The sequence below is a fragment of the Gastrolobium bilobum genome, unplaced genomic scaffold, assembly GCF_033153095.1.
Source record: "Gastrolobium bilobum isolate Gb01-03AN ecotype WA unplaced genomic scaffold, APGP_CSIRO_Gbil_v1 utg24462, whole genome shotgun sequence".
Taxonomy (NCBI): Eukaryota; Viridiplantae; Streptophyta; class Magnoliopsida; order Fabales; family Fabaceae; genus Gastrolobium; species Gastrolobium bilobum.
Window position 1 is genome coordinate 287,731 of NW_026897771.1, and position 13,940 is coordinate 301,670.

Below are 13,940 nucleotides of genomic sequence, written 5' to 3' on the forward strand. Positions count from 1 at the left end.
TTTATGGGAATATACTCCTCATTTGTCCAGGGCTAGTCATGAAGAGAACTATGTGGAAGGTTGTGGATGAGCAGGTGTAGGATCATGTGAGGGTTATTATAGACTCTGCCAGGAATACATGGATATCATCGTGACAGGAGAGCTACGTAGTAGAAATTACATGCAAGCTTAGGGGGCATGTGTAACATCTCCGTCTCGAGCTGGTTCAATTAATATACATATGATACAAACAGAAACAACAGAAGACTTAACTTACGAAAATACGAGCTAATTTTTTTTCCTTTTTCATTAATCTTAATTCACATGATATCTCACATTGCATACTTCTCCTAATTTAATTCGTATTTGACGAAGACAAAAATCGGGCAGAGTAACCTCTGTTAATTGGACAACTGAGGATTTGTCAATCCCACTCTCAAAACTTCCTGATAAACAGTTTATACCATATATAATTTCAAAAATACCAGATATCTATAAAGGACTATATACCCATCCATGATTGCGTGCATAACTGGCTCCATGCCACTATGTCTAACAACATACATATTTCAGCACATGCACATATTTGAATACACAAATGTACATGCATCAAATATGAACACATGTACAAAACATAACGGATCATATATTGTATAATGGATCAAACATCATGATCCCAAAATGAATAGAACACTATACAACATTACATATTCTCCAAAAATAACATATATAATAAATAGTAGCGTCCGGCCACCCAGAACTCCATATCCTCATACTAGTACCTTTAGCCACGGGTAGTGTCCTTGTCCCATGAGGGCTCTTCAATTAACTGTGTTCCTGAAATCATATCCCAAAACGGAGTTAGAGACAAATATCTAGTAAGCTCCAGGTTTATGGAAAACTATCCATACCCTGGGTCACTTCCTGCATGACAGTCAGATACATAATATACAAAACATCATATAAGCAAATATCATAGCTGAACAAGCATATACACATGTCTTATCAAAGATGCACGCAGTATTTCCCAAGGGAGGACCCCAAGTGAAAATCAATGCACGTAACAAATATCATAACTAAACTGAGCATATATACACATATCTTATCAGAGATGCACGTAGTATTTTCCAAGGGAGGACCCCAAGTGAAAATCAACGCACATAAATTCATTTACAAATATCAACACAATAATCACACTAGAACAAAATATATCTTATCAGAGACGTACACAATCATTCCCAAGGGATGACCCTAAGCGGAAATCAACGTACGTATCAAATATCATATACACAATCATCACAGTAATCACATCAGAACAAAACATATCGTATCAGAGACGTACGCAGTCATTCTCAAGGGATGACCTCAAGCAGAAATCAACATACGTGTTCTCAAGGGAGGACCCCAAGCGGAACCGGAACATATCAGAGGTGTACACCATCAGTCCCTAGGGATGACCCCAAGCAGACATCAGTGCACATAGGATCAATGGCCAGAGATCATCACATAACAGAGGTGTACACAGTCAATCCCAAGGGAAGACCCCAAGCGAAAATCAGTGCACATGTTCCCAAGGGAGGACCCCAAGCAGAACTCAACATATAACAGATATATACACAGTCAGTTACAAGGGAGGACCCCAAGCGGACATTAGTGCATATAGAATCAATGGCCAGAGATCATTACAGAAATCACATCAAAACATATCAAAGTAAACACATCAAAACATATCAAAACATATCAAATTAAACACATCAAAACATATCACATCACATCATCATATAGTTCTATATGAATGCATCTATATCATATATCTCATACATATCATACAACCTGACCACAGTCCGTACACTTTGGCGGAACACAAAGTAAGAGCGAATCTAATAAACATAAAGCTTACCTCTTGGAGCTTTACAATTTGCTTACTTGAAGAACAAGCTACTTATCTTGCTCCACGAGAATCCAAACGTTCACAATCCCTAGGCACACCTAGAGAAGGAATTCATACAAATATCAATAAAATAGTTCAAAGTCAAGTAGTTATCCAGAAACCATTTATTGATTTTATCTTTTACTTATCAAATATTTCTTAACTATTCATACATACAGTATTGTTCATCTCTACAGTACTATTCATGTATACGTCACTATTCACGTATACGGTACTATTCATATACGTCACTATTCAAAAATACGATATCTCAAAATTTCCAAATACATTTTCACCGTTAAAATCTTCATCTGAACACTTTTCTCAACATGAGCTAAGCCTCGATCAAGCTTTATCATGCTCAATCAAGCCAAACTTAAAAAATGAAAACCTAAATCAATCTTTCTCAAAACTCAAAGAAAACTAGGATTTTTTAACATAGATTTACCTAGAATTACCCAATGAGTGGATTTCCAACCTCAAATGAGATCAAAACGCCTTCTTGGACCTTCAATCAACAAAGGGGCGCCACTTTCCCTTCCATTTTCCTCTCAATACAAGGCTTTTTGATAGATTATGGATTTGGGGTTGTGTTTGTCTCCCAATTCTAAGCAACTTTGCTTTTTACCTCACTTGATTTCATCAAGAAATGGAGAAGTTGGAATTTGAGCTCTCCATCTATGGCTACTGTCGACGCACAAAGACGAAGAAGAGAGAGGCGTGCGCGTGAGAAGACTTTGATGGATGTTGGTGAGTCTTTTACAACTGTGCGCAATCTCCATTCGTTCAATTCAAGATGTCAAACCATGATTTTCTATTGATTTCCAATGACTTGTTAAATTGGGTTCATTTTTTATTAATCCATGTTTATTATTATGTCATGATGCACACATATTTGGATTTCATATATGGGTTTGAAGGTCCAAAACTATGTTTTATGGGCATATTTATATTCATATGGTATTACTTTTAAAGATTTATGTCCATTTACTTTATCATTCCTGAAACCCAAGAAGGAAGCATATTTTTGGAAAAAAAAATTTGACCAAATTTCCTTAAGGTATTTGGCATCAGGTAGATCTTGAAAAGTTATATGAAATAAAAAAAATACCTAATTCAGACAACCAAGCCAAAAAGATATGCCATTCTGAAGTTTATAACATTTTAGTGTAAAAAAGCTTGGATGAAGATTGTCCTTTGATTGTTTTGGACATATGTATAATTATTGTTTTGGACACACATGTATAACATCCCAAGTCCATTTAGACATACATGTATAATACATTAAAATTTGGTTTGAATAAAAAATATTCGTGGATTCAAATTTGAGTTGCCCACTTGCCTGAGTTGCTCGAGTAATTACTCCAATAACTCGCAATCAATGTGGTGAAATAATGGCAGATTGGTATATAATTTGAAAAGAGGCAAAATGATAATTTTATTTAACAAACAAGGGCAGAATAGTCAATTAGCCCAAGATTTAAAATTGTCAGATTGACCAATTAATACATAGAAGTATTCCATAGTACAAATATAGAATTTATTATAATACTGTCCATAGAGGTAAAAAATGAAAGGACATTCATTACTGGTTTTTTTCTCTTTTGTAGGACAAGATCTTATTAACAAAAATTTAGAATATTGTATTATCATTTCAATTGCACTTTGTTCAATATTTATATCATTTTAAAAATTAAACAAAATAAATCAATAATAACTAATTCAAGTGACAATGAAATTGTTCCCCTTAATATCAAAGTTTGAGACTTAAGAATGAAAAAATGGTGTGCTCAAATCGAATTAAACCGAAACCTTATTTTTCTAACAAATCAAATAAGTTTATTTTATCCAGCTTATTGGAAAATGCTTTTTGTTGATGTTGCACCTCAAGTAGTGGCTAGGTATGTTTCAGACAAAATCTGGAGTCACATGGGAATACATCATACAAATATATGAGAGGAACTAACTGTATTGTCAATAGAGGGAGGAAGCCTACTTTATCCATAGAGTTCAAGTCGCAGCCTTAATATTTTTCACACTTTAAGGCAAGACTATCGACCCCATGAGTTGAAGAATAACAAGCGCAAGCATCAGCACTCTGTCATAGTACCCGTGAAAGAAACAAATTGAACAAAATATGTATGCAAACTTTATTTTGTTTCTTCATTCAACAACAACTTGAAGGTGCTTCTGCTTTTTTCGATGGGCACCATAGGAGTATGATTGCACCAAAAAAATGCTTACACACTAATTTTCATGTAGCATACTAGATCTTGCAATGTAATCATGATTCTTGATTCCATACCAGACACATTTAATGTCAGTTACAAACAAACAACTATTATAACATGAATAACTTTCCAATAGTAGTTAATTTAGCAAGGGCCGAAACATGATCACCGATATCCTGATATCCATACATTCATTCCATAATTTGGATTAAGAATAGCAAGAACCAAAAATAAAAAATGATATCCATGTTGATCCACCTCATAATTTGGTTTAAGATTTTTTTGAGAAAAAAAAAAGAATAAAAAAAATCAAATGCTTAGTAAATAACAAAAAATAGCCCCTCAAAAAAAGAGAAACATGAAACTTTGTCAATAGGAACTATCCCTGAATCTAACACGATAAAATTACACAAACTTACTACAGGAAGATAGCCAGACAATCTGGCATGAACATCAAAACCTGAAGTAAGAACATAATAAAGAAAAGATGAGACTACCTATGCAATCAATTGTTGGGAAAAGGGATATATACTGCACATTACAATGCACAAAATAACACCTTTCAAGCTTAACATAACTATCAGGAGAAAAATATATACGAAGCAAAAACATCACAATCATTTGTATTATAGATGTCATTTATAAAGCCAGAGAATCCATTCCAAGTTCATACCACTTCAAATTTCTGCTTCAACTCTTAATTCTGGCCGGCAAAGTTCCCTTGAAGAACATTGATTCAACTTGTGCTCATGAAAAGATGCACCTCTATCCTTATAGCAGGCTGAGCAGATGGTGAATGAACATATCTTACATTGCCAACTCATTTGGAACTCATTGTCTTTACAACAAATACTACATGTTTTTCTGACTGTCAGCACAGTAGTATTCTTAAGATGATGAAGGATCATAATTGAGGAATGCTTAGCATGGCGGAGTGTATCAAACTGAAAATGATTCCTCTGGCAGAAGCTCAAGAATTTATCCCTAGTGTCAAGTAATCCATTATCAAGAATGATATCATTCTCCTTAGTATGGAGAGGGATATCATTCACAAGAACCTGGGAACATGATTAAAATATGTTACTTTGCCAGAAATTACTATTAGGAGAGAGAAAAACTCATGAAAATAGCCTAAAACTTTGGCAGCTCACCTGACAGAGTGTATGCTTCTCCCCACTACTAGAAATGTGTATGTCAGCAGAATGACATCTGAAATAGTAAAGTATATAATAATCAGTACTTTGACTTCTTATCCAAGGGATAAATGCTACTTAATTAATATAGAAGGAAGCAACACATTCTAGAAGAAGAGGGAAAAATACACAAGAGACCAAGAGGTGCATAATGAATTCAACTAGATATAGTCTAAGTATGTGCATATTAAGTCATCATCACCTTTCACACTCCTGGAATATCTTGCACTCCCTGCAGAACCAACACTTTCCGGACACTATCACTTCATTGCAATTGATGCATGCATACTGCAACTGGACGATAATGAAATCTTCCTTGTGAGGTGATATTTTTTTGCCCAACTGTTAGAGAGGCAGTAGTAGAAGAAAGATCAGATTAAAATTCCATAATTTGTTAAATCAATAAATACAGAACACTGCAACAAAGGAAAAGACAAAGAAGACCAAAGGTCTATTGGTAAATGGTAAATAGAATTTCACTACATGACTCACTGAGTCACTAATAAAACTAGCACCATAGAGGAAAAGTAAATAGATTCAAATCATGAGTAAATAAAATTTTGTTATATTGAATTTTGTGGGAAGCTATAAATGTTTATGGTTATATAAACAAAGGCTGGGAGGTTTTTGTCCAAAGCAATTCAATAAAATTCATCATATAAGTAAATATAAATAAACCCATTATTTTTGCAATTTCAAAACATCATAAAGCATCTAATTCCTCTAGGCATTGAATTGATGAATGAAAACCTAACCTAAAATAACAAATGAATGTAGGTGAAAAATAAAATAGACATACAGACCTCTTGCATCACTTGAACGTCTCTGGAGCGTTTTGGAGGATTTGTAAGTTCGGAAGTTCTTTTCTTCACTCCTTTCTTTACCTTTCTTACATCATTTTTTCCTCCGGTCTCTTCAATTTTTTTGACTATATTGATAGCAGCTCCAGACCAGTAGTCTTCATAAAAGTATGGCAAACAAGTAGCTGTTACCTTGGACTTGGAGTCACATTTCCCACTTGTATCAAAGAATTCATCATACATATTAGTCAAACCAATTGCGATATTTTCTTCTGAAGCCTTTCTCAGCATTGAATTATACCTACACACACAGTAAATAAATACCCAATGTTTATACATGTCATGTCGGTGCCAATTTTTTCATGGCAAGCTAAGGATGATAAAAATAAGGCAAAACGTCGTCCGGATATATTTACAAATTTTTTTTGTTTATAATATGTTAAAAATTACATTATATATTTTTGAAAATATACTAGGTTATACTAGTACATAGCATAATTTATAAAAATATATAAACAAATGCTTCCGTTTTATGATTCATCACTTTTAACTGTATCTGATTTCAAATTTGTCATTTGGATGTATTGCAATTAAATCATATATCATTTAACTGATTTTAAATTTTTACTTACCTTCATCGCGTGATTATAAAAATATATCATTTAGAGTTTGTTTGGATGAATTTTTTTTTCCAAAAGCTAATTTTTTTTTTAAAAAATAAAAAACATTTCTCAAATAAAAATTAAGAATATAATTGATACTATTATTAATTTATATTTAAATAAATAATTTATACTTTGCAGTATATAATTTTAATTTATAATATGATAATAATATAAGATAAAAATTGAGAAAAAAATTATGTATATATAAGACCACAAAAAATTTAAGTGATATATTTTTATAAGTACGATAAGTATAAGTGAAATTTAAAATAATATACAATTAAATAATAAATTATTTAAGCAAAACAAGTCTAAGTGGCAAATTTAAAACTGGCAAATTTAAAACTGAGTATTCAATCATCAAACAATGTATGGGATCTGGCTTATGCGTACACAAGCACATGAATACTGTACACGTGCAAACATACATAAGGAGATAGAAAGACAAACCAGTGTCGTAGATGATCATTCTTTGGAGTCTTTTGAGTTATAGGGTGGCAATATAGTATATAATCATCCCCCTTCGTAGGCGGACAAGACCATATGTAGCAAGTTGCAAAACCTCGTTTCTTGCAATAATCAAGGTATCCAATATGATGATAGAATAGGAAAGACAAAAATAACATTAATTAAAGTATTAAGAGTTTATTCTGATATTCATATTACTATTTTTTTTACTACCATTTACTATCGTCCACGGTATGAGAGTACATAATTATAATATTAAAGTTATTTTTTTTTTTAAAAATCTTTTCAGAGAAAAAATACTAATCTAATAATGATTAGAAAAGTAGTGAACTGGCGGTGAAAAAAAATGATAGTATGAATATCTTTCCACCAAAATAATTTATAAACAACTCACCAATATCTCATGGTAAATAAAGGTACGAAGAGCTTCTCTAGTCGCAGCCTGTCTTTGGGGCCTCAAATACTTCACAGAATCAAGATATGAAATATATACACAACGCTGATTTTGATGTCTAAAGTCTGAGCCAAACTCCTGGACATACATGCTAAAAAGGCAAACGTCTACTCCTTCAATCTTTTGAAACAAAAAAATAGCCTGAAATAGAATGTAATGCAGTCATTTCCTTTGCGGAGTTGTTTAGTTCTATAGAAATAATTACATGTAAATTTATTTACAGATTAATCTCAGAACTTACTTTTGTTACATAATTGAACTCAGTAGGGTCGTTCCCCGTAGAAAAGATGTCCAGAAACTGCTTCTCCACTTTCAATTGTTTGTTAGAGGATGACACCACTCTAACACACAAATTTTCTGCTACTAAAACCTGCCAATTTGAAGTGTTATGCATTGAAAATCAGGAAATTTGTTTTTTTTCCAAAAAAACTAAATGTAGTTGTATTAACAGAAACATATTTCTTGGTATTATTTTCCTTTAACATTAAATTACTATTGTTTTCAAACTTACCCTGCTTAAATAAGACTAGAAAAAAAGATGAAATTAAAAGATAAAAAAGTTCAAGTAATTTTCAAGTCTAAAACATAGACATAATTACCTCATCAAGATTTTTCCCTTCAAATTTTTCCATGTCAGCTCTCTCTTGCTCAAGGCGCTTTAAAAGTCTTTGTTCTATATGTTCACTGAGCATGGTCCTTGGCAAGTCCTTAGCACCAAAAATATTAGTCTTTCTCAAAGGTTCACGCATTCCATTCTCAGTTTCATTTAAGCAACACATGGGGCACATATACTCAGAATTTCCTTCCATATCTGTAGTAGTGTTATAGAGTGCACATATTTGATGTTTCCATCTTTTGCATTTATCGCATTGAACCCACTACAGGAAACAACAATCATAGAGAAAGAGTTTAGAATCCTTTATAAACAAACAGTAGAATTATATTATAGTACAGGGAGACCTTAACTTACTGGTTCGTTCATTATTTCATAATTTGTCTTTCTATCAAAGAATGTCTTGGAAATAGATGTCCCTTTGAATGCGATTGTCTTACGTCTAGATTTTTTATAGCAAGTGGTGCAAAAGCAATTGTCTATATCAAATTCTTCTGCAGTTTTACAGTAGTAGTAGTTTGCATTTCTCTTTATGCAGACACCACAAGTTAGGAAATAGATTGGTAGTGGTGCAAATGACAGTTCATCCATTCCACATAATTGACATGTGTTGTCAGAAATTTCTTCCTGGTTCGTGGTTGTAGTTTGGAATATGATATTAAATTTAAAAGCAAGCTAATAAAATACGGAAAAAGTTATATTTACAAACTTTTTGTTTACAAACTCTTACAAATCAAACTATGTATTCTCGAGAATACACACTCCGGAATACATAGTTCGATTTGTAAGAGTTCGTAAACAAAAAGTTTGTAAATATAGCTCTCCTCTGAAATATATAAATACCATTTCTATTTAGAAGGTATGCTTATTAGAACTATCATCTCATTGATATGACTCTCACTTAAGAGAAAGAGAATAAATTACTAAGAAAAATGAAGTTTTAACTTACATGTACATGGATGGCAGACTCCAATGGATCATAACTTGCGAAGATGCAAATTATCATAACATTGCAAATGTATACATCACATCCAAGGACTAAAACTAGAGATGTCGAAACCAAAACCAAGGTAAAAAGAATAGAAACATTGTATATATTTTACGTGTGAGAAAGAAGGTAGTAGAAGATGGCAAAGTTGTTTACAATGGGTGCATATTAGTGTAATAGATTTTCTGCCACCAAAGTTGTTTTTTTTTAATGATCATTATTTTTGTTAAAAATTTAATCATGCTAGTAGAAATAGGAATGGTAAAGAGACAAACATATAAGATTAGTCCTAACAGATTAAGGGGAGTGGCAAACACTTAAAGATAGTGTACTAACCTGACCAAAATGTTGCCCAAAACTCATAATGTGTTCTCTTATTTGATCACACATCAGAAAATCAGTTAAGGAAACCCCACAAACTGTTGAATTAGACGAGTTTGTTTCCTTCTCTGGTTCATCTTCTTGCTCTTCAACTTCATTTGTGACCATTTTCTCAATCTCAATTCTAATCTTCGCGATAGCACCATAATCATTGCGCGGAGTATGAGCACTGGAGTTGTTACTGATGGTGATCACTTGATGGCTTTTGGAGTGTGGCTCCTCCGATACATGAGTACCTTTATGTCCTTCACATAGAAAAATTTCATTCTTGAACTCATTTTTTCCCATCACATCCTTTATATCAGATAGAGAACTAGGATCATTGCAAAGAGTATGCATACTGGAGTTCAATATTTTAACATCTTCCTTTGATTTCTTGTTGGCTATAACATGATGACTTTTGGGGTGTGACTCCTTTGATATTTGACCAGCATCAATGTTTTCAGCCATAACAATTTCACTCTTGAAAGTGTCTCCAAATGTTTCATCAATCACCATGTTCTTTACCTCACTAATGCTAGTGGAATCTTGTGTTGGATGTGGAAATTGTTCCATATGAAGCTGTATAAATTCAGAGAGGGGAGACTGTGGTTGTTTGTTCAATACTGAAATTCCTTCCAGAGTGCAAGGTTGAACCATCTCAGGCGATACATGAGTACCTTTATGTCCTTCACATAGAATTTTTTCATTCTTGGACTCATTTTTTCCCATCACATCCTCTATATCAGATAGAGAACTAGGATCATTGCAAAGAGTATGCGCATTGGAGTTCAATATTTTAACATCTTGCTTTGATTTGTTGTTGGCTGTAACATGATGGCTTTTTGGGTGTGTCTCCTTTGATATTTGACCAGCATCAATGTTTTCAGCCATAACAATTTCACTTTTGAAAGTGTCTCCAAATGTTTCATCAATCACCTTGTTCTTTACCTCACTAATGCTAGTGGAATCTTGTGTTGGCTGTGAAAAAGTATCATAATAAAGCTGCAAAATTTCATCGAGGGGAGAGAGTGGCTGTTTGTTCAATACTGGAGTTTCTTCCAGAATGCAAGGTTGAACCATCTCAGGAGCAGGTAAGTTATAAGTAAAATTATTGATTGAAGAGACACCAAATGCAGGATCCGTTTTAACTCTTTTCTTCGATGGTAGCATGCCTTCAAATTCACCAGAAGAGTCATAAGTATCTCTTTTATTAGACTTGAGATTACTGTTGGCACACAATAATTGTTTCTCCCCATAGTGATTTTTTGTAGGAAGATGAGTTTGCTTCAACAGTCCTAACAGTGGATAACAATTTGCACCTTGATCCACAAAGCATGATCCTGTCTTGACCATAGAAGCATTACTGCAATGATCATATGGCTGCTCTAAATGTTTGAAATCCGATAGAAAATCCCACTTAGTTTGATCTTGCCACAAATTCCCAACACTTGAACTTTGCCAATTAGAGTTCATGTTAGGAGATAGATTAGGGACATCAGAAATTTCCCTTGAGACATTTTGAGGCATCAACAAATTCAAAGATTCACTCTGTTGTGAATTTCCCATTGTAGTGAAGAAAGCCATAGATTCATTTTTCTGGTTAGACCCCAAACAATCTCCATATTGTATCAGATCCATCTCAGCTGTCAGAGTAGTAAATCAAACGGGTAAATGTTATTAAAAATAAAAATATTTTTAGTGAAATTAAAAAAAAAGGTTGCAAAGAAAAACAAAATCCAAAGTGCTTATAATTTTGAAATTGAAATTTAGGAAGATCACAAAAACTACATAGCATAGCATCATTTGCATGTTGTAGCTGAAAAAGGGAATTCGGTGATTGGAAGCTAGTGTTTAGATTGCTTGACCCACCATAAGCACAGTAGTTAGGCAACACGTTCATATCAGTGAATGCACCAAATGACGGAAACTCATTAGGCATAAAAACTGCCTCCTGAAGAAAAGTAGGGTGAGACATGTCTTTGTTTGATAAGCCATATTTATTGTTGTCAATTGAGCAGGGTACTTGTTGACTGCAATTTGTTCCTTGCAATTTATCTAGTTGGGTTAGCAATCTTTGTGTCAATGTCTCCTGGTTCATGTACTCATCCTGCCAAATATTTGAAATTAAAATATCAATAAATGGAACTGGTGCTTAACCAATAGTATTTGTACAAAACTTGAATTTGATCCTCCTTTTGGTTTAATTAACAAATTAGAACTCACATTTTTAGACACATAATTATATCAGAATCAAACCTCTGATGAAGCATCTACAAAAAGCCCTTCTTCTAGAATTGTAGCAAGATCACATGGCTGTTGCATTTGCTCATAATGAATGCTGGAATTCAAAATTCGATCACTAAAGAAAAATTTAGTCAGTCTCAACTAAATGACACGCATAAGTTCTTTTCACAGAAAATAATCTGGGAACCCAAAAAATGGATTTGCAGAATATATTGGGTTTTTCCATGTTTCCCTTATGTTGATTCTTTTTTTATATGAATTTATTTTCTACACATTATAACTTGCATGCACCTCCAAGATAAAAAATAACACTACAAGTGCAAAAGTTAATGCACAAACATATCACTTACGTTGTATCTCTAATCACACCACGACAATAGTTGATACAAGGTCGCTCACGCCAACTTGTCATGAATCTCATTTGGTTTCTTACAAATTATTGGCTTCAATTCTCTCTCAAATGTAGACCTAAGCCTAGCTTACAGAGTCTGCAGATCTTTGGCCCTTGAAAAGAAAAAACAAAATGAAGTGAGTGTGATCATCTCTCAAATGGATTGAAGGGTTATGCAAGTAAGATTATCGTATAGTGTAGAGGAAAAAAATTGGGAACATATTAATTCAGAAATAGTACTTGAAAGTTGAAAAGAATAAAAATGATTACAAGTCTTCAATATAATTTATCATTAGATCTAATGAAGATGAAAATATATTGTCATAGACTTGAAACCACAGTCTACTCATAAGAAACATAACACAGAACTGCAACAGCTTGCACAGATAACAATTTATACATCCTACAAACTATGCACCTTATCATACTAAATTCAAAGATAACAACCGAAAAAATTCAAATAACTTTGAAGAAATCAATGTACGTAAGGGTGGCGATTAAAAGGGAAGAGCAGCTATATGCATTTGTTATAAAATAGTTTTATAGTTTCACCTATTATTCTTCTCAATCCAATAATTGATATATACTTAAGGTGCAATTTTCTTGATACATCACTGTATAGTTCAGTTTTGGGGGCAATGCTTGGTGCATGCTAGATTGGTTCAGATATGACTATGGCAAAGCACCCAATAAAGTTGGTGTAAGAAATCGCACAATACGATTATACGAAAAACACCAAAAATTTTAGGTTTACCGAATGACGACATTATTCTGGATTTCTATCTTAGTTCTTGCTTGCTCCGACATTTTTGTAAGGTTTGAAAGATGAGATCTTATTTTCTTGCAGTTCACGTCACTCCTTACTCACAACTTTCATACCACTCTCTAATCACAATTGTCTACATGGTTTAGGGTTTAGAGCAATTAATTTTGGTAAATGCAAAGAGGACCTAACCAAATTTATTAACCCTAATTCCTTTCTAAAATGGGCCTATGGAGTAAGCTTATACTTTTACCCACGACTAATAAGTACAAATATCCAAACCCATCTTAATTTATAAATAGTTTTTATAATGTGAATTATAACTTAGTCCGTTTTTTATAAAAATAAAAAAAATAAATACAATTGATTCTGGCCCACAATAATTATAAAAAGAAAAATAATTATCTTATGTTGCTCACAATAATTATCTATTATCCAATGGAGACAACATAATGAAGTCGATTACTTTTGAAAAAAAAAGATAATGGACCCCATTATCTTATTTTTATTGCATAAAATAATTATCATCTTGGTAATCAACCTCGATGACGGGGTTGTTTTTTAAGGGTGCGAGAATATAGCAATACGACCCATAAAAGAGAAGCTGCTCAAAATTCGGTTAGTTTTCTTAGTTTCCTTTATTTTTTTATTGCGTTTCTGTTTTATTGCCTTTCCGTTGTTTTTGTTAGATTTTGTTGATAGCAGTCAGTTAGGGTTCTAAATAAGTTGAGCCCGGTAGAGTTTCGGTTAAATAGGTTAGGTTTGTGTAAAAATAGGAAATATATCATCTCATGTGAAAAAATGGTCATGTTATTAGATCACAACTACTCATTGATGATGAGATAAGAGAGATAAAAA

General features: G+C 33.0%; 1 protein-coding gene across 1 annotated transcript; it reads right to left on the reverse strand.

Annotated features, from left to right (window-relative positions):
* Window positions 1-4,530: 4,530 nt before the first annotated feature.
* Window positions 4,531-13,126, reverse strand: LOC133310142 (uncharacterized). Its single transcript, XM_061511037.1, has 13 exons — window positions 13,074-13,126; window positions 11,941-12,022; window positions 11,473-11,791; window positions 9,658-11,327; window positions 8,691-8,960; window positions 8,320-8,598; window positions 7,962-8,090; window positions 7,661-7,861; window positions 7,249-7,391; window positions 6,137-6,434; window positions 5,536-5,675; window positions 5,292-5,349; window positions 4,531-5,198 (listed from the first exon to the last, which is right to left on the reverse strand). Exons 1-13 carry the CDS (start codon window positions 13,124-13,126, stop codon window positions 4,818-4,820), a joined length of 4,023 nt encoding a protein of 1,340 aa, XP_061367021.1. The 3' UTR covers window positions 4,531-4,817.
* Window positions 13,127-13,940: the final 814 nt, after the last annotated feature.